At 34.1% G+C, this 22,500-nt stretch overlaps 1 protein-coding gene across 7 annotated transcripts in view; it reads left to right on the forward strand.

Moving 5' to 3' along the window:
* Positions 1 to 22,500, forward strand: part of FOXP2 (forkhead box P2) — a 545,321-nt gene that overhangs the window by 475,297 nt on the left and 47,524 nt on the right. For all 7 annotated transcript variants that reach the window (XM_060108608.1, XM_060108610.1, XM_060108611.1 and 4 more), the window contains 5 exons: positions 1 to 55; positions 10,822 to 11,035; positions 12,792 to 12,896; positions 20,362 to 20,449; positions 22,076 to 22,159. The exon at positions 1 to 55 is cut by the window's left edge. In XM_060108608.1, coding sequence (XP_059964591.1) covers positions 1 to 55; positions 10,822 to 11,035; positions 12,792 to 12,896; positions 20,362 to 20,449; positions 22,076 to 22,159 — 546 coding nt within the window. The remainder of the gene's footprint in view (positions 56 to 10,821; positions 11,036 to 12,791; positions 12,897 to 20,361; positions 20,450 to 22,075; positions 22,160 to 22,500) is intronic.

The raw sequence follows: 22,500 nt of genomic DNA on the forward strand, positions 1-22,500 counted from the left end.
CTCATCTCCATCCCACCTGGCCAGGCGGCCCTTCCTGTCCAGTCGCTGCCTCAAGGTACATACAAACCACCACGCACGCTCCATTTCTCAGCTTGCACTTGCTGCCACTGTGTGGCCTGTCTACCTTACACCTTGAGAACTTTCGTTTTTATAACCTTTATGTTTATTATTAAAGCATGACTGTTATGAAAATGAAAACACGACGATCCAAAACCTTTGGGACACAGCAAAAGCAGTTCTAAGAGGGAAGTTTATAGCAATACAGTCCTACCTCAGGAAGCAAGAAACATCTCAAATAAACAACCTAACCTTACAACTAAAGCAACTAGACAAAGAAGAACAAACAAAACCCAAAGTTAGTAGAAGTTTGGAGTTTGGGATTAACATATACATTCTACTATGTATAGAATAGATAACCAAAAAGGACCTGCTATATAGCACAGGGAACTCTACTCAGTATTCTGTAATAACCTGTATGGGAAAAGAATCTGAAAAAGAGTGGATATATGTATATGTATAACTGAATCACTTTGCTGTACACCTGAAACTAACACACATTGTAATTCAACTATACTCCAATATAAAATAAAAATTAAAAAAAGAAATGACTGTTAACATGGTTGCATGCCCCTTTTTCTTGAGCCTCAGAAGTTTTACTCCACACTGCTTTCTAAGTGTGCAGTAAACTGCTTTCAAGTGCTTTGTTAGATATTAAATGTGTATTTCTTAGTCTTATGGAAGAAAATGTATAAGGGCAACACAATTCAAGCTATTGAATTCAAGCTATTGAATACACACTGAATATCTGCAGGGAATAGGATTAGTGGGAAGGCTAACAACACTCCATTTAACATAAGTGAGCTGATAGGAGTTTTGGTGGACAACTGATAAGAAAAAGATAGACGCTCCTAATCTTCACGTTATATATAAAAGGAAGGCTTTATGTATTTCTACAGAGAATAGTCCCAGTTATGCTTTGGGGGACCTCGTCATGTATCCTGGGACCATATTGAGCTTCCTTTCTCTAAAAGGATATTGCGTATACATGTACTGTATTGTGAATTATAGCTTTAAAAAGCTGGTAATTGTATTCTTGTTTTTCTGATAAGAAAACTTCGGATGTACTTTGATAATTCAATAATACAATACCATACAAATATACAATTGTATATATTCATTATTTGAGTCAACTTTTGGGAAATGGAAAGAGTTCTAAGTAAAAAAAAAATGAAAAAGAATGGTAAACAGAGTGATTCTTTGTGTGCTGAAATTCTCAATACAGGTAAAAGTTTTGTATCCATAAACATCCTAAAAGCATATTCTAATTTCCATTTGAATTTTGTTGGAACAACTTTAATCCAAGTGAACTTTCATTCAGGTCGCTTATATTTGTTCCAAAGGGGCTCACATTGCAGTAGTACTTGCTATGCATTTTTCTGACTCTATAGGATACACTGAAGAAAATCAAGAACAATTAAATATACAAAAATTATAATTAGGCTAATAAAAGAGTATTTTAAATACACATAATTATTATTTGGGGCACATTAAATTATAAACATTGTGGTAAATGTTTTTCTCTTTATTTATCAAATTACTGTCTCCATGGCTTATTTTTCCCAGAATTCCTCTTTCATTTGACTTCAGATCCTCTAATTCACCTGACTGAATCACTCCTAGGAAATCAAGAAACATAACGTTTAAATAGTGAAAGAAGGGGCTTCCCTGGTGGCGCAGTGGTTGAGAGTACGCCTGCCAATGCAGGGGACACGGGTTCGTGCCCTGGTCCGGGAAGATCCCACATGCTGCGTAGTAGCTGGGCCCATGAGCCATGGCCGCTGAGCCTGCATGTCCGGAGCCTGTGCTCCGCAACGGGAGAGGCCACAACAGTGAAAGGCCCACTTACCGTAAAAAAAAAAAAAATAGTGTAAGCAAAACAAGGCAATAAACCCACTTTTCTGTGTCATTCCAAAGAGAATTGGAATAAACCATAGTGTCACCACAGCAGTGAATGTTCTATTCACAAATAATTGTTTTTTTGGAAAAATAAATACAACTTGAGGACAAAGAAAGAAGGTTTAAAGGTTTTTTAGATTCTTTTCCCTTACAGGTTATTACAAAATATTGAGTATAGTTCGCTGTGCTATACAGTAGGTCCTTGCTGGCTATCTATTTTATGTATAGTAGTATGTGTATGTTAATCCCAAACTCCTAATTTATCCCTACCCACCACTTTTCCCCTTTGGTAACAATAAATTTGTTTTCTGTGTCTGTGGGTTTATTTCTGTTTTGTATATAAGTTCATTTGTATCATTTTTTATTTTTAGATTCCACATATAAGTGATATCATATGATACTTGTCTTTCTCTGTCTGGCTTACTTCACTTAGTATGATAATCTCTAGGTCCAAACAAAAAAGATGGAAGTCATCATTGTGTTTTCAGCTGTTTAGATGAATGTGTGAAAAGTGCCATTGTGGAGAGTCCCATCAGCCAAACACAGGCAGAATGTGTCATAAACCAGCTACAGTAAAGGAACATAAGTTCATAGTACTCTTCTGGAATCTCAGAGTGGGAGAAAGTGAAGAAATAATTGTTAGATAATGTAAGTGCTGAATCATTTCTGCCTCAGTTACTGGTTATTTTGGACAATTAATTTTTTTTTTTAATCAATTTTCAGTTCACTTTGCCTCAGGTTTTTGGTTGGCTGATTAGCCACAAATAATAGCCATATGAAAACCAAGCAGGATTAACATGCAATGATGATATTCTCACTGTATCTTTAAAAATATGCTATATTTGCAATATTTACCCCCATGATTTAACACAGCTTTCTCAGACTACTTTTAAAGTTACAATTTCTTCAACTGTATAAAAATATGTACATGAGAATCAGATAGATGTAACAAAATCATAATTTTGATGAGATTTACAGACATTTTTCTCTATATTGCAAAATGATGTAATGTATTTTATCATTTTAAAGTAAGGCATTTTAAATATTAAGCATTTCAAGTCATCATGAACATTACTATAATACTGGATTTTAATGTGAAATAGGCAATTAAATTACGATCTCTAAGTATGTATATAGAGTGACTGTAGGTATACAGAAGTCAAAAAAGGATGGATTTGTAAATCAGTCTTGAATAAAATACTGATTATAAAGCTATTTGATACAACGTGTACTTTAAATATCAACTAGTAATTAATTAGTGACATATTTTCATGACTCAGTACCACTGTCTACAGGTGAAAAAATAGGAAATTATTGTGACATGCACTTTAAACTTTGATATGTTTTTGACATAAGATAGAAGTGTATCCCAATACACAATATATTCATAGGTTTAGTATTACTATAGGGATATATACACACACACACATATTTATTTGTATATGTGTACATATGTTTAATTACAACTTTTAAAATATTTTTGAATTTGTAGAAGCTATCTAAAACAAACATTTTCATTACCAATCTGAAAGACCAAACAGGGAATGCTAGATAACCAGCCAGTCCTGTTTTAAACTAACACCTTGTAGAACTAGATGAGCTTGGAATCTGTTGAACAATAAAGAAAATGATATCTTTTTAAATAAAATATAATAGTGTCCTTCATGCTGAGTTAGGACTGTGCTGAAGTTTTTCTTTGGCATCAGTATTCAGCCAAAGTCAGCTATTTCGCTTGGACTTCATGCTTTGCTTATGGAAATCTAAATAGCCAAATGGCTACTTCAGCACCGCTCTGGCATCCTTGATTTTTTTGCTTAATCTGTGATCATGGGCTTACATAGAACATATATCTAATCAGGGTAACAGCACCAGCACTATGAACAAGGTACGTCATGCAGAATTGTTGTTACCATTTTAGTATTCCCTTTCAAATACCAGTAAATCTTCTATTTGTAATTTAGGAAAATCTCCTTTGGGGTTTTACATGCTGAAAACAACATCAATGAGCTAAAGTTTGAAGGTACATTTATTACAGTTTGGAATAAAACTTTGCAAAGTTACTTGTGAATGCTGTTATGCATAAAAACTAACTTAGGGATAAATAAATACATAGGGAAATATTAAAAATATGTTGAGTTAGTTGTTGAGAAAATTTAAATGAGATAGGAAGAGGGAGATTAAATTATATCATAATTCTAATTGTTGTAGAATTGTTTAGTATACTAACATACGTATATTAAAATGGGTTTAATACCATTTAGACCACCTGTCTTTAAAAAAAAGTTCTATTTGTCAATTCTTTATGTGTTGAGGGAAGACTTAAAAGGAAAACGTCAACTTTGCCACATTAAAATGTCATGATCAAGAAAAATAAGATATCATTGTTTTTGTAATAGAATACCAAACTGTAAAAATGCAGCCTGTAAAAATTTTCATAGTAAAATCATAGCAGGAATTTTTTTTATATCAGATATATTCCTGTATCCCAGAAATTCTTTCCTTGGTGGAGATATTTGCCTTTGGTCTCAGTTTCAGCCAAATAGCTATTTTTACTTCTTGTAATTCAGCATTTGGATGAAATGCATATTAGGTACACCTGTCATTGAAAGTACATTTTAAAGATGGGCATTTTACCTACAGGTTATAGTAAGCCCCTAGTCAAATACAGATCAATAAGATGTTAGGTTTGGCAAATTATAAATGAATACTTGGCTTTCTGAAGGTAGCTCAGAAACTGGAATAATGGTTGCCACTGGAGAGGAATACTGGGGACCCAGAGGTCAGGGCTGGTAGGGAAATTTAATTTTGCACTGCATACCCTTCTCTGTGATTCAATTATTTTGGCCATGCGTATATACTAGTTTTTCAAAATGCAAAATTTAAGATGAAAAGTGAAAATTAATGATAATATTTCAATAATTTCAAGTATTGAATATCAAATCATTCAATAAAATATATGAATAATACAAATACTTTTACCAAAATTCACTTTTATTACTTCTAATTGTAAATAACCCTAGAATATAAGTCAATTAAAAATTCACAGTAGACTGACTTTATATCATACTATATTAAAATTATTTATTTAATATTAAAAAGTAATTACTGGATGTAAAAAATAAAAGGACATGGAAAGAATCATTTATTTTTGAGTGTGAAAAAGATGCTCATGTAATTTTTACCAGTAAGTGAAACTTTTACCCCTTGTATGCCCCAAGAATGTATAATCTAGATATGAATGATAAAATTTTCATTAATTCTTAGCACAGTGCTTGGCACCCAGTATTCTGCAAACTCTAACTCTAGAAATAAAGAATGATTAGTTAATTGCTTTATCTGTCATATTATATGCAATTTGATTAGGAATTCTTCTTTTTATTCTCTCAACTCCTGGAAAAAGAAACTTTTTAATGCTTATTTGTAGTCCTGGCAGTGAATGAAGCCCAAGTCACCATACAAAAGTAGAATAGGGTTTCTCAATTTTTTGTGGGCCCGGAATTTTTAAATTATGAAATTATAAAACTTTTCAGCAGTGGTATTGTATGTGTATATCCTTGAAATATGTTTTAAAGGAAAAATGAATAATCTTCACTTAAGATTTTAAGTTGACTATTATTCTGTGATACTCTAGTCCACTGATTCCCGGATTGTGCTTGCCACTACAATAGTGTTCTGGTCCATTGAACAGCTCTTTTATTTATTGTTTGTTTGTTTATTTATTAATTTATTTATGGCTGTGTTGGGCTTCCTTGTTGCGTGTGGGCTTTTCTCTAGTTGTTGCAAGCCGGGGCTACTCTTCATTGCGGTGCACGGGTTTCTCATTGCGGTGGCTTCTCTTGTTGAGGAGCACGGGCTCCAGGTGCACAGGCTTCAGTAGTTGTGGCGTGCGGGCTCAGTAGTTGTGGCTCACAGGCTCTAGAGCACAGGCTCAGTAGTTGTTTCACACAGGCTTAGTTGCTCCACTGCATGTGGGATCTTCCTGGACCAGGGCTCAGACCCATGTCCCCTGCATTGGCAGGCAGATTCTTAACCACTGAGCCACCAGGGAAGTCCCTGAACAGCTCTATTAAGTAATATTCATTGAGTTTTTACTCACTGCAGGCACTCATATAGGTGCTGGGGATAAAGCCATGATGAAAACAGACAGCAAACTCTGCCATCATAAAACTTACATTTTAGTGTAAAAAATGTAACAAGACAGACTGTAGAAGACAGACAACAAATAAGTCAAGTAAAATATATAGTGGTAACTGCTAAGGAGAAAAATTAAAAAGCAAGGATAGGAAAAAATTAAGCAACCACAGGAGATGGGAGGAGTTGAACTTGTATACAAGGTAGCCAGGGAAGGAGTCCTGGGAAGGGGCTGTGTGAGTAATGACCTGAAAATGAGAGGGGAATTCGGCCATGTATTAACTCTTGAGCAAGTTACTTAACTTTTCTGTGCCTCAGTGTCTAAAATGAAAATAATGATGGTAATAATAATAATAAAAACAATAATAGTGGTTTGGGCATTACATTAGTTATTATGTATGAAGCCTTTGGAAAAGTAACTGGCATATGAGAAGCACTATATAAGTATCTGTTAAATAAAACGGACAAAGAAACCTGCTAGAGGAGTGAGTTGGGGTCAGAGGAGCTGTATAAACAGGAGCTTAGTTTTGGACATGTAAGAATTGAGAATTTGTTAGGATTATGTGGAGAGGCCAAATAGGCAGCCTGCAATTCAGGGAAAGGGCCTGGGTTGGAGATCACTTGAATCCTAAGCCTATACCTGGTATTTAAAACTGAAATAAATTAGTGTAATTGTAAAAAGAATTTGTTGAGTTAATTTTTTTCCTTCAAACATATTTGCAAAACACTGAGTTAAAGAAAGAGACTCAAGTTTTCTTTGTTACTAGACAGATATCTCAGAACTGTTTTACTTGCTAACATGAATCACGGGTCTCCAAGATGGAAACAACAGACTTCTGAGATCTCTTAGACTAACAGCATTTAGAGAGTACTGTTCCATAGAACACAGTTACTGCCTGAAAAAGTAAATTACTTCTTGCCTAACATCAAAACATAAAAAACTCCCCAAACTTTCAAAATGCTGCAAAATGGATTGGCTAGTTGTTTCATTTTCATAAATAGTTTTGTATCCATAGAAAATAGCTAAACAAGTTGATGCGAAAACTTTGTCTCATGGGCAATGTAATAGTTTACTTAAAAACAAATTCTCCCCAAATTATCTGTACATTGGAATCATCTGTGGAGCTTCAAAAGCTACTAGAAATTGTGATTTGATTTGTTGGGGCTATGGTCATGGCACTGGAAATTTTAAAAGATCCCCAAGTGATTCTAATATGTAGATGCTTTGGGGAGCTAGTTTCGCTAACAGGAAGCTCTTTTTGACATTATTTATTCTCTGTCCCTTATTTAAAATAGTTAAAAGTAAATATTTAAAATATATAAATATTGAATATTTTTAAAATATTATTTTAATTAAAGATCGTTATTTGGATGATGAGCAGGTTATTTATTTATCAAATGTTTATGTTCCTACTGTTTGTCACCCTATCATTGTGATATCATGGCGATACCACTAATTTTGAAGGCAAGTGAATAGTATAATGGAATTCTACTTTTAGAAGGGAAGTGGATATTTAGGTTAACTAAATTATTAATAAAATCCAAAAACTAAATTATTAATAACATCTTCAACTGGTATAGTTTCAAAAAACATCTAAGAGTCTTTAGCCAAAATATAAAATGTTATTAGCCATTCAGTCTGTTAGAATCAACTAGCACCATTTATAATTCTTTAGACATTGGCCTTATAGGAGAGCAATGGTTATAAATAGTGTGCCCTTTAAGAGTCACAGGACTTCCGTGTGCAAACCGATATGTCTTCAAGAACTGTGTGAACCCGTTTTAATCAATTAAATCAACAAGTATTTCTTGAGCACATACCAGGCACTGTTCTAGGCACTGGGGGGTCTACCAGTAAAATAAGAAATCCCTGCTCTTAGAAAATGGTGGAGGGAGACTGTAAAACAAATAAATAATATAGTTTAGGGGCCAATAAATGCCCTAAAGAAAAATAAAGTAGGGTGAGGTATAAGGGCACGACAAAAGGCAGGTGGGGAGGGGCAGTGGTTGATAAGTTTGGGCAGAGACCTCTTACAGGAGGTGACCCTTGAACCACCTGAGAGAAGGGAGGGAAGAAGTCGTGATAAGATTTGCAACCAGAGGGGCCTAGGCTGTGAAGGCCGCCAGAGGAAAGCTCGAAGGGGAGCAAATGTTTGATGCATTCGAGAAAGAGCAGAAGGCTAGTATAACAGAATGAAACGGAGAGAGATAGCGATGGATGAGGTCAGAGAGACAGGCCGGAGCCAAATAATAACTGCCAGCACCTCATGGGCCATGGTAAGTTTTTGTTGTTGTTGTTGTCTCTAAGTTCAAAGCCATTGGAGGCTGGAAAGCCATTGGAGGGTTTGTTGGGGAAGTGCCATGGCCTCATGTACCTTTAGAGAGATAACTTTGGGCTGATAGATGAAAAGTAAATTAGCCAAAGCCAAGGTGAAAACAGGAAGACAGTCAGGAAGCTGTAGCAGTGGTCCAGGCAAGAGCTGACGGTGGGGCAGAGAGGCAGCAGAGAGTTCTGATGCAGATGATGTGTTGATGCTCTCACAGAAAAGGATTTACTGGTAGAGTTTTGCTGTTAGGACACCTAACACATGCAGCCAGGTAACAAAAAGTCATGGTCAGAAAAGTTTCAGTATCCCAGGTTAAAGCTAGAATTAAAGCAATCTTTATATAGAAATTATTTCCTATGTAACAGAAATACCTTTCTTTATTAACCCATCCTCTTCTTTTTTAGAAAAAAACAGCTTTTAGTAACTTTGGGAATCTGAGTTACCCTGTCTTGTCTTTAGTCTCAAGCCATGTCTTAAAATCTTGAGGAGCCAGAATCACCAGAATGACAGCTTTCAGTAACACTGTCTGTTTGAAATTGTGATAGGCATAACAGTTTAAGGTTTCCACTGTGACGAATAATTTGACCAGAAGTTATGTTTGGAACAGTGGGAATTCTTCTGTTGCTCTGGGCTACTTACCACTATGTCTAGATCAATGATTTTTTTCCACTTGCAGGGGTAGGGGTGAGAGAGCTCTCCTCACTATCATACTCTGTTATCTTTCCCCAGTCTCCCCTGCCTATTCCATGCCACTTCACTCTCACACAGCTCTCAACTGATCAGCATCTGATGTGGGGGGGATGGGCAGGGGAAGTTTGATTAGCATTGTCATCCTTATATCAGATATTGTAGATGAACACAGTAATAAAAAATATAGATTTTGGACCCCCAGGGCATCAGGTTTGAATTCTGTCCACTGGTTATGAGCTTAGTGATTGGGGCAACATATTTAATCTTTCTGAGCCTCCATGCCCTCATTGATAAAATGTAATGATTCCTAATGTCAGGTGAGGTTAATTTAGATTATGAATGTATAGCGCCAGAATATAGTAGATGCTCAATAAATGATAGCAATTATAATTACAAGTCCATTTTTTCCTGTATATCTTTATTCAGCAGTTTTCATATTTTTAATAAAATATTTTAGGAGCAAAGGCATTCAAGTCAGACTGCCTGGATTTAAATCACAGCTTTATCACACATAAGCTTTGTGATCTTAGATATATTTTTGAACCTCTCTCCCACTTTGCTTCCTTATCTGTAAATAAATTGATTACAATAAAAGTATCAGCTCCATTGGACTGTAGTAAGGATTAAGGAGCATAAGGTATATAAAGAATATATGAAGGCATAGAAATTGGCATATATAAGTAATGTTTTGTAAGTCAAATACTGTAAATAACAGTCTCTCAATTCCTTATTTCAAAATTACAGTGAAAAACTAAAGTATTGTACCTAGCTTTTCTATTTTCATTCATCGTAAGTCAGGTAAACTTGCATAATCTGAGCCAGGAATTTGTTTAAAATGAGTAGTTGATTTATTCTATCAGTCATAAAATGAAGGAGAAATTTCGATATTATCTGCTTAAATGATCCATGTAAGTTAGAATATTGGCTTATTCAGGACCTCAAAATGAAATTCAGTTATTTCCTTGGCCATTCTGAGACAGATCAAAATAACTAGATAATTGTCAAATCTATTTTTCTTTTGACTTGAGTGTTTGCTGTTTTCCCCTGACATTTGTGTTTCCCACCTTACTTCTTTTTTCATTTCTTTTGATATGTGTTATTTCCAAATGTTCTTTCAGTTCCTCACTGATAAAAACTTCATACTAGCAATAAGTAAAAGCTTGAATAAAGTCAAATAGTTAAAAAGTTAAAAGCTGAATAGTTTAATTTTCAAATGGAACTTGCTGTGTTTTTTCTACTGATTCTTGATATTATTCCCAATACTATTATTTCTAGTACTGTTCTTTTTTTTTTTTTTTTTTTTTTTTTTTTTTTTGCGGTACGCGGGCCCCTCACTGTTGTGGCCCCTCCCGCTGTGGAGCACAGGCTCTGGACGTGCAGGCCTAGCGGCCATGGCCCACGGGCCCAGCCACTCCGCGGCATGTGGGATCCTCCCGGACCAGGCCACGAACCCGTGTCCCCTGCATCGGCAGGCGGACTCTCAACCACTGCGCCACCAGGGAAGCCCTCTAGTACTCTTCTTGAATTGGTAGTCTTTAACAAATAACTGATTATTGAAGAGAAAACGATAGTGCTGATGGTATAAAGTGGTTTATTATCATATATTAATAATTCTGGTAACATCACTTTTGTGGTTGGCCTTAATCCAGTGATAATACTAAGCTCATTATATGAAATTTACTTTGTTATATTAGTGGGGCTTTCTTTCACTTTATAGCTGGCTTAAGTCCTGCTGAGATTCAGCAGTTATGGAAAGAAGTGACTGGAGTTCACAGTATGGAAGACAACGGCATTAAGCATGGAGGGCTAGACCTCACTACTAACAATTCCTCCTCGACTACCTCCCCCACCGCTTCCAAAGCATCACCACCAATAACCCATCACTCCATGGTGAATGGACAGTCTTCAGTTCTAAATGCAAGGCGAGACAGGTAAATCTCAGGAGATATATTCTGTTACATATCACCAAACTTTACTTCACCATTTGTGAAACTAAAAATAATGATTTGTACTTAACAGGGGCAGAATGTGTAGAACAACTAATTAAATAGATAGAAACCTTTAGATTATTTGTATTTATATTATTTTCATTAGAAAAAAAGCAGTTCAGAGACCAGCAGTTTAATGGATAGAGTGGGGAATTTCCTGAAGAAAGTTATTTGTTAATAAGTGCATGCAGAATTATTGTGTCAATAGATTTTTATGGCTAAGATGTTGTGATTAACCTGATTGCTGAAATGAGAACATTTTTACCATTTTAAAACTTAACCAGTTTCAAATAATTAAAGATGCATATATATCCCCCTTGTATATGTTACAAACATGTGTTTACAAATCAGAGAATAGATACACATAAACATATAAACACAGGTATAATAAACCAGAAGATAGAAGATCTGGTTTGCCTTTTTTATTGTTGTGGCATGATGGAATTATAAATATATAATAAAAATGAACTTACGATGGTAACTTTCTAAATAAATTTGCCTCAATATTCATAAAGAAAAATTATTTGATTTCAGTTACCAACACTGAGTACATTATATTAGGTAATTTTTCAACTTACTGTTTTATTTTAGTTGTGTAAAAACTGCCTTTGTAAAAGGATCACCCATGTACTTTTTTGTCCATTTAGTTCTATTTATGAAGGCATATCGTTATCTAATCAGGTCCTTTAATGTAATTTACATAAACTATAGAAGCTAAAATATTGCTCAATATGAAAACTATCTTTCTGAAAGATGTAGCATAAGTGTAGGGCTTCTTAACAGAGTGGCTTAGTCTCATATGATATATAGCTGTAAAATTCATATTTAAGTGGAGTGGATTAATAGTGTTCTGTTATGTATGTGAATACCTGCCTAGGTGCCACAAACCCTTTCCCCTAAGCAAATATTTTTTCAAAGAAATGTACATATAATTACAGTACAGTTTAAGATATAATGCTATAGTTTGGTGATGTTTTTTGTCTTCCTAGAAGTATCATAAAAATTTTTTCTTGTTAGCTTTCATTATTATAAAATGGTATGCCTTTGAATGCTTTCACGCTGTTATTTTAATTGAGAGTAATTTGATGATTATATAGTTCAGAAGTTGGTTGATGTCTCTAGGATCTGTCTATCTGATATAATACTCACTTATCAAAAGTCTTGGATAATTGTAGAAAGAGATAGCTAATAAATACCGTTCCAAAGTAGAATTTTTAAATCAGCTGTAACTATCAGGAACATATATGGTTCGCACATAAATATTAAACAATGTAAATGATTCTAAAGGTCCATATCTTCCCTAACAAGAACATTTTGAAAATCTATGGTGATTTTCCTATTACTTTCTTAAAAACACAGGGTTTTTTCACTTGACCACATATGAATATATGTAGTTTTATTTAGAGGTAAATGTTACGTTAAGGTCATATGGCAGGATTAGCATATGATATTATACAGACCTCTTAGTTTTTCATCGTTTATTAACAGTCATCTTTGGCTCTATTTCTCCTCTAATTGGAACATCATCTAGCCTTGGCAGTTGAACTATTCAATAGAACGATTAAATTTTTCTGACTGCTCTGAGCTGAATTGACCTGTTTTGACCTGTTTGTCACTGATCGTAACCTGACAGGCGCTAGCAGCCTGCAACGATTATGGCTTTTTGAGATCAATCTGATGCCATGTTCTTTTGCTGCAGCTCATCACATGAGGAGACTGGGGCCTCTCACACTCTCTACGGCCATGGAGTTTGCAAATGGCCAGGCTGTGAAAGCATTTGTGAAGACTTTGGACAGTTTTTAAAGTAGGTTTTTTACTTTTTTTAGGGGAGGGAGTGGATTGTATGGGAGTTTTAAGCAGATGGTTGTAAATAAACAAACGAAAGCTGAAGGAAGAAAGTGAAGGTCCATCGTAAGGCACACTGTAAGTTTTCTGTGTGTTCCAACAAGTAGATGAGCAAAGTCAGGCTAAGACGGTTAACTCTTCCTCTTTACCTTTTCATGAGAACATTTTACAAATCATCCAATAAAAGTTTCTGAATGAATGATAAAAGAAGTAGCCTTACTATAGCAGTGTCAATAATAACTGGAAGATGTGTTTGTTGGATTCACTTAAATTTCAAGGTTTCAATAAAAATTTCCAGTAACATTATGTGAGAAGTCATATTATATATATATATATATATATATATATATATATATATACACACATACATATATTTAAACAAAAGACAGATTTTAAAGGTATATTTTTATTGCAGACTTTATATTTCTTACTTTAAAAATATTTAATGTATTTATTTAACAGCAAGAATAAAAAACTGAAAGTTAATAATAACTAAAATTTTAAGATAGTTGTTATTTTCTCCATGTTGTTACTTGTTGCCCTGAGAATCATAAAGAAACATACATGGCCCTATGTTTGTATGATAGATTATATGGCTTCTCTAGCTTAAAATCAACTTTGTGTATCCTTAATTTCTTCATACAGTGATAATTTTTTTTAATTCATAAGAGGTTCTTTTTCAAATGAGAATATGCATCTTTGATGAAACATTTTCCACGCACAATTTCAGTATACAAGAGATCTAAACAGAGAGCTACAGATAGGTTTATGGAGATGAGTAACTTCACAGGCTGAGACTCTTATGTTGTCATGGAGCAGCTAACAGGGTGAATGAACTGTTTCATGCTTCATCAACAATTAAGTTAATTAGCTCATTTGAAATTACACTGCTTTGTTGCCAGGATGTTGGCAGAAACATCAAAAAGATGTGTTTACAAATGGTAGACTACAGAGTATAGAGCAAAAGCACCTTAACAACAAGGCACAAGTACTTGGCATCATAATAATAACTGTATAACTGAATTACAGTAAGACTTCCACAAGGATTTTTTTAACCTTTTTTTATTTCTGACCAATTAAAAGAAAAAAATGCTTCCTATATTATTATGGATTTTCTACATGGCCTTGAATGAAAATTTGCACTCCTATTATCCTGAACAGTTGTGAGCTACCATTTTGTTGGATAGGAAACTGATTTGACCGTTCTAAGCAAAGAGAGCTCTTAAAATGTTAAGTAACTTTGCTAAAGTTTTCCTCTCTAAGAAAAATAACATTTGCTAAAATAAAGACAGGATATAAGAATATAATTCTTTAAAGAACTAATTTCATATTTCTTCATTTGAATATATGAGTCCTTATTAATATGTTATATTATTCCTTATCATTAAGGTTATTTAGAGGACTATTGCTGCTATTTCTTCAGTATGGAAATTTAAGCCATAGAACTAGCTCAGTCACCAAATATTTTATTGCTCTAAGTTGTTGTTTCTGACAAAATTCAAAATAAAGCTTTAAGAAAAAAATACATGTCTTTGTTTCAGTATGATTTCCTTTATGGCACATGGAAAGGAGCATTTTTATTCATCTCAGATTTGTATACCTATTTTTATTACTAACAAGCTTATAAATATGAACTCTCATTTTACCCTCCATGGGTCTTTTTCATATTCATTAGTATTTTTGAAAAACTGAAGAAGTTACAATTAAAAAAGCATTTCCTTTCAATTAAATATCAACTTTGTTTCCAAAGACTGACCATTTTTCCAACCCATTAACTTTATAGGGATGACAGAACAAATGACAGTAGATTTTAAGGCCTTTCTTTTAGTCCATTTTTGTTATGATATGCTTACATTCTGTAAGTCAGAGATCTGTGATAAATTCTGTTAATAGAACTAATGCCAGTGTACTGTACTGAAATGAAATATTAGACATATTTCCATACTAGTATTGTCTTTTTCTTAAAAGTGTGTGGGAAATTTGAAGAGAAACAAAATATTTTATCAAATTAATTTCAGTTATTCAGAAAAAAATGTTGATTTAGTGTCTGTGTGGAAAGTGAATTGAAGAAGGTATCACCACTAATACAGATTTTCTTGGAAAGAAGATTTTGCTTTTCTTTTGTAATAATGGAGAGGATTGAGAGTCTTGGGGGGGAAAAATGTCAGGGAAGTCAAAAAGCTGTGAAAGGTTTTTAGCTCTCAGGTTTTTTGCTTATCCGTGCTCCAGAAATTTTGTACCCATTGTTTACTATAAAAGGTGTTTGAGAAAATATTATTGTGGCATTTTTATTTCTAAAACGCACTAGAAATACATTGTACAGCTTGAGCTGTACTTTGTATCAGACAGCTTATCCATTGGTTTGAAATAAAAGTAAGCTATCCATTATTGCTATTTACCCTACATATGTTTAATAGCAAAGGATAGTAGAAAATATATTGAGTCCCAAATTCCATTTCTCACATTATATCCCCAAATAAACTGGCAGAATTCCTCTATTTTTGCCCAGCACCAAACGAAAATCCACCAGAGGACAGTTGCTTATGAATAACATATATATTCTTAGCCATATATACAAATATAAGAAGAAAGTCTAGACTAAAAGGTGTTTAGGAAAATTTTTGAATTACTATAAAGTAGGTGTTGACAGAAGCTAACCATTTTTCTGACCACTCATTGAAGATCTCATAGATCACTAAAAGCATTTAATACTAGTTCTTCATTACTGTCTTATAAATGTCAAAGTGTAATAATATCCAACAAAATTTTAGTGTAGTTTGTCTGCAAAATTAATTATCATCCCATTGGTCCTAAGTCAGCATGAATGTAGATGGATTGACTTTTAGAGCTTAAACCAAAAGGTTTACAACATAACATTCAATTTGGCAGACAAGTGTTCTTGAACCTGCATGTGCAGATGCCAGCAAACAAAACATGGTCTGAGATACAAAGATAGAAATACTCTTTGAAGAATGGCAAAATGGTTAGTGTCAATAAAATGTCAGCCTATTAAGGAGTATTAGTTGATGAACATAAATGAATTAGGTTTATTACAAAGCCTAAAATTTTAAGGTTTGACATTGTATAAAGAGCAATAGAAAAGGTAGTAGAAACAGAATATTTCATGGAAATGTGTTATCTTTTTTCTTGCAGCTGACTACTCTAAAAATTATGCTCTTACTTAGTGTGTATTGTCTATTTCTTTGTCTTTGACTAGGCAGCATGGCTACAAAATTATGACCTCAAGAAGGCGTTCTTTGAACTTGTCAGAATGTTGTTTCTTTTGGTGACAGTGCCCCCATCTCTCAAAACTAAGGCATCTCACATAATCAGCTAAATGAATAGTGACAGCTAACATTTTGTATTTAAACTCCTGTCAGTGTTTAAACGTAAAAAGCTTGATGCAAAATAAATCAAACACCAGTGATATGCAAGGGAAACATTTTGTTAAAACAGTCTCTGACATACTAGGATTTAAATTTGATCCCTTTTTAGCTTATAAAATGCTATAACTTTAAATGAATTTGAAAAAAAAATCTAGAGGTTAAAATAGAATTGCTAATCTGGGGTGTATATAATTGAAGTTACCACATGCATTCATAACCTTAAAAGCTTACTTAAAGAGAACTGTGCATTAAATAAATTGGAAAGATCCTTTCCTACATTTTGTCTTCCTGAAATGCTTGCTTAATTGTTTTTAGAAAGAATTTGACTGCCTATTTACACTTTTTTCCTAGTGGACACTACCTACCTAGCACGTAGATTCAATGCAGTTTTGAAAGAACGTCAGTTGACCACATCATTTATTCCATTTTGAAAACAAAAATCAATATACCTATAAAGTGACCCATAAATTAGAATTGGCTCACACAATGTTTGTTCAGTGCTGCCTTTCTGAAGGCACCCTTTGCATTTTTTCTTCACCTCTCTGTTTGAACTGCAGTCTCGGTAAGAGGCTCATTAGGGGACATTAGGGACTGGAGCTAACCAGAATTCCAGAGCTTGTTTTGCTCTTATTAATGCATAGTAGAGTAGAATGCATTTAAATATTTCATAGGCATTCAGTAATTTGTGTGTAATCGCCTTGTTAGCAGACCAGTAGAAGTAGAACAGGCCTGTGAAATGGTGTTAGTGATTGCATGGGTAATTTACAGACCTTTGCCATCAGAAAGAGTATTATTGTTGGCTAGTACGAAGCTGTGAAATAGAACTAGCAATAAGTAAAAAAAGAAACTTAATAAAGGTTTTGTAACAAGCATCTTCAGGGATAACAACCCCACTTGGTCCTTTTGAAGCAGCTATAATTTATGACATAGGCAATATATCAAATGCATAAGATAGTATTATGGAGCATTCATATGAAAAGGGTATTTGCAACATTAGTTCCAACTTCCTGCAAGGGACATGATTAAATGATTAATGAAATGTCCCTTTGCATATGCATTTTGAAACAGCAATTAGGCACTGACTGAGAAAATCTACCAATCCTCTCATTTTTCAGTATTATCTCATTCTTGACTTATAAATCATAGAGAATTTTTGAACAGCAATATGTAGTACCTGAGATAGTTATAAAAACATAAAAGAGAATAATTTGGGCACAAAATAGTCATAAATACATAAACTCATAATTTACTGTTAATATGCAGCCTGTTTATTTAGTCTTATTGCATTGTATTTATATCCGGACACTATTTCTGTACTTTGATTGGCGTAATTAAGTAGGGGGAATGAATAGGCACTATTATTTTACATATCACTGGTAAACAATAGCGAGGAAAGGAGAAGGGAGATGTGGCAGAGGTATGTATGTGTTTTTCAAGTTCTCAGTAATCCACTGGAGGCTGTTCTATAAATGATCATTGAAGGGCTGCAAGCTAGCCTATAATTACAGGAAAGAAAGTGGCAGCTCTGGCATTTCATAACTATGTGTCCTCGAAAAGTGCTTTGTGAGTTTGTCACCAATGATAATTTAGATAGAGGCTCATTACTGAACATCACAACACTTTAAAAACCTTTCGCCTTCATACAGGAGAATAAAGGACTATTTTAATGGCAAGGTTCTTTTGTGTTCCACTGAAAAATTCAATCAAGACAAAACCTCATTGGCTATTATTGTAGTCTACAGTCTCTATTCTAATAAAAGATGCAGAGATAAATTGAATAGGTCTCTAAGACCCAAGTATATAATGCAAACATTTTGTACTTTTTTTTAGTTCTTTAAGTGTAGGATAATTATTATCCCTAAGAAGTAAACAAGTGTGCAGAAAACCTTTTTAAAAAGTAATTTCATGCAAAAATAAACATGTTAAACTGAATATATCTTTTTCTTGCAGAGCTGTGTATTCTGCTTATCTTACTCCATTTACACCCTAATCTTTGTGTAGAGCTGAAGCATTTTTTAAAATATGCATTTAGACTGACCGTGGAACAAACATACGTGTGTTCCTCAAGAGATCAAGCCTTAGGAATACAACTACTATTGCAGCACACCGATAGAAAATGGACTCATTGTTCATTAAAATGGGGGGAGGACCTGAAAAACAATTTGTAAATGTCCTGTTAGTTAGGAATAAGTGACACTTAATGTCATAAGCTAACCTGTGGTTTACTCTAACATTCCGTGCCTCCTTTTCAGAAAGCATGAGTGAATTTTAGTTCTTGTTACAGTTTATTTTATCTAATATTTTATTATGAAAATCATTTTTTAAATTTTTATTTTATAGTGGAGTATAGGTGATTTACAATGTCGTGTTAGTTTCAGGTGTACAGCAAAGTGATTCAGTTATACCTATATCCATTCTTTTTCAGATTCTCTTCCCATATAGGTTATTACAGAGTATTGAGTAGAGTTCCCTGCTCTATACAGTAGGTCCTTGTTGATTACCTATTTTATATATAATTGTGTGTATCGTTCCAGTTAGTTTCTTAACCAAACCAACAGAGCCAGTCTAAGAGCAGGCAGGTGGAGTACAAGTACCTTTCCTGCGCTATAACCACACACCTTAAACTTGACCTGATACACCCAGCTATTTTAGTCCACAGTCTCTCTTCAACCAAGAATGACAGTTGTGCTAAGATACATGGAGGTTTTCTTGTCATGATCAGTGAGGAGGTACTGAAACAAACTGATTTAATTTATCAAAGGATGGGGCAGAATTGCACAAATTCTACTTGCTGAACCTAGATCTACTAACAAATAAACCTCCATGTTTGTAAATTACTTCTTCTTTATATGTGTTACATATTTGTCTGTCTATATATTTGTTCTGTTTCACTATCGATTTCAAGAAACGTAAGTAAATCATTTGAATGGGCACCAAAGTATTTCTGTTGAATTTTAGTAAAATTAGGGCTGCACTAAACTTTTTAGACTATTATACCGTTCTAAATGGTACTTGAGCCCAGATGGAGAAATATATAAATTCTTATTTAATTTTGTAAATATTTGGTTTAATATTTCACTTAGATACATTGATGAGAACATCTCTTAAATTGCTGCCTTAGTTTGCCCATTGGTGAAATAGACACACCAAAGGATATTAAATTAATTGAAGATGACTTTTTTAATTTTAGGAGGCAGCAAATAAATGATATATTACAAAGTACATATTATTGAATATGTTCATGTTCATTGGAGATGCTGCTCTACTAAATTACTTTTGATGTATCAACATACCACTCATTAAAGAGATCTTTTTAAACATTATGAAATAATAATAGACTAATACATAATAAAGATCAGAGTAAGATAATGAGAATGTCTTATCTTTCCCTACTTTTTTGAAAGATTAGAATAGATGTCTCCCAAATAGGACACTAGACATGAAATGTCAATCTTACACTTCTGATTGTCAGAATCTTCAATGCACTTTAATTATTAGTAATAACAAGTGATCATTCTTCATAAGTATTTGATGTTTCCATGGGACGATAATTTGCCATCTTTACATAATTCATACCACATCCTGGTGAAATAAGACATCACTCACTAAATAACATCATAGGAACCACAAACTGTTTTAACAAAAATGGAATAAAGAATTGTCTTTGTTCTCTTCCGAGTTACTTTTGGTTCATGTATTTATAAGGTGTCCTTTTTTAAAAAAAAAAAAAGTGGCATGAGTATATGAAATTCATCTAGTGATTTCTACTATTATTCTGCAAATGGTTTGGGGAAAATATTTTTTGTAATAACTGATAAGCTTAGAGACAGTGACATTTTCTACTATTTGAAGGGTCTCTTTATGTTGCATAAATAATTTGCACTAAACACATCAGCCTATTTAACTTTTCTGGTATCCTTTCAAAGTGTTCTTTTTTCCCACTGTGGAGGAAATACGACTTCAGTGGTTTTAAGTGGAGCGTATGCCACTGAGATGGCCGTGGCTTAACATTCTGTTTTGTGTTTTGTGTTTGTTTAGGCACCTTAACAACGAACATGCATTGGACGACAGAAGCACTGCCCAGTGTCGAGTGCAAATGCAGGTGGTGCAGCAGTTAGAAATACAGGTTTGTCAAAGCCTTCCTTAATGGACTCCTTTCTCTGACTTCTGGTCGTTAAATTGAGTACTGGGCAGATCCTGTGTCATTTAACACAATGACTCATAGAAATACAAGGAATTTTAGATTGTTTATAGTGATAGCAATGATTGATAACTCAGGGTGGATTGTTGTAGTTTAATGTACTTACCACTTAGACTTAATATAACCTTTAGACTATATCATATACATTTGGCTATCCCAAAGGAATCAAATCTAAGTTTCCCTACGAAAGGTTAGACCCAAACCCCAGTTGGATATGATTTTATTGCAGAGACAGTTTTTACATGAGCTAATCTTGTTTTTTTCCATGAGATTTTATATTATAGCAAAAAGCCTTTATAGTATCATGCCTGTAATTTAATACTCTAAATAAAATCTTTTCCTTTTCTACCTCTAGTGTATTTTTAATTAAAGATCTTGCAAGAATCCTTAAGACTTGGAGTAATGGCACATCATTTACAATATCACAGATGGTAATATGTGTATTGTATCAAATGCTGCTAACTTAAGTTAAAAAACATTACTGTTAATATTGAAACAGAATTTGGCCAAAAATAAATAGAACTCATAAAACTGATCATAGAGCAATTATATCACCCTCAATATGATTCTTGCTACATTTTTTCTAACCCTCTAAGGCTTCCTCTAGCATTTCATCTTAAGATTATTTTTTCTCAATCAAACCAATACCTTGTTTCATTTAATTAAACATACAACTTATTTGTCTTCATACTTTACTATGTCTTAAATTGTTTTAAATTCATCATTCACTAAGCACGTAAATGTCATTGCTTTTTTCCAGGGAGCTCCTAAAAATATTTTGACTTGTAAAATAATCAAGAACACATAAAAATCATTGTCGCTGCTGTCGTTTAGAAAGCCTTTTTGTAAACCTGTTTACCATTTATAAAAGGTAGACTAAAACTAAGAGTTTGGCTGATGAGACAGTCTGCAGTGTGACCAATTATGCCTCTTTTTTTGTTTTCCTGGTGTGTCTGGCTGATGGAAAAGTAAGGTCCGTCACTTGTAATGAGACCCAGTGCAAGTGTGGATGCCTACTCCGTGGCAGAGTTCAGCGTTTCACACTGCCCGGTCTCTGTCACTCTATTGAATTAGATTGATGATGGCAGATTGCAGGGGGCACTAACTGGACCTCAGTGGGAATGCATGAAGTGTGGAGACAATCCTGGCAGGCACTTCGCTTTGAGAACCCTTCACCCCTTCACAGCTGCTGGCACTAGTCCATAGCTAACAGTGTCCACAGGACTTTAAAGAGACACCATGGGCCTTCTAATTTATGGTTTCAGTAACTTGTTACTGTTGAGGCAACTGTGACCTCAATTCTCTTATTGACAAAAAGATGAAGTGTTATTTGTTTTCTCTGACCTTTTAACATAAGGAAAGCTATAAAAGTTTCTCCCCCCACTCCATAGCTAAAGTTGCATTTCCTCCCAGATAAGTTCCTAGGGACACAGACTTTTATATGCAGAAATCGTTACTCGGAGACAAGCTCAATGATAAGATGTATCACTGCAATAAAATAGCTGTATCAGTCATTTCTAAAATGCTTCTGATCTCACTTTTTCTTAACAGCTTTCTAAAGAACGCGAACGTCTTCAAGCAATGATGACCCACTTGCACATGCGACCCTCAGAGCCCAAGCCGTCTCCCAAACCTGTAAGTGCATATTGCTTTATAAACAGTAAATAGCTCTACCGATGTAACAGACTAAGAAAATGAACAATTTAGCGACAGTTAGAAAACAATGAGTGTGATGAAAAATATGGCAATAAAATGAAAGTAAAATGCAATCGCTTGTCAAATTGTATGTTTCTTTTAAAGTAATGCTATGTTTTACAAAATCTATCCAATCTACACCACGGGTGACACTAAACAAAGTACACCTATCAGTGCACAAATCACCGCCTTGAGGCTGAAGCCAGAGAGAATATCTTACTGTGATAGGTTTACAGATATTAAAAGGAAACCCACTTTTGATCAACCTGTAAAGCAGAACA

Source organism: Mesoplodon densirostris, chromosome 9 (genome assembly GCF_025265405.1).
Source record: "Mesoplodon densirostris isolate mMesDen1 chromosome 9, mMesDen1 primary haplotype, whole genome shotgun sequence".
In the NCBI taxonomy this organism is placed as follows: Eukaryota; Metazoa; Chordata; class Mammalia; order Artiodactyla; family Ziphiidae; genus Mesoplodon; species Mesoplodon densirostris.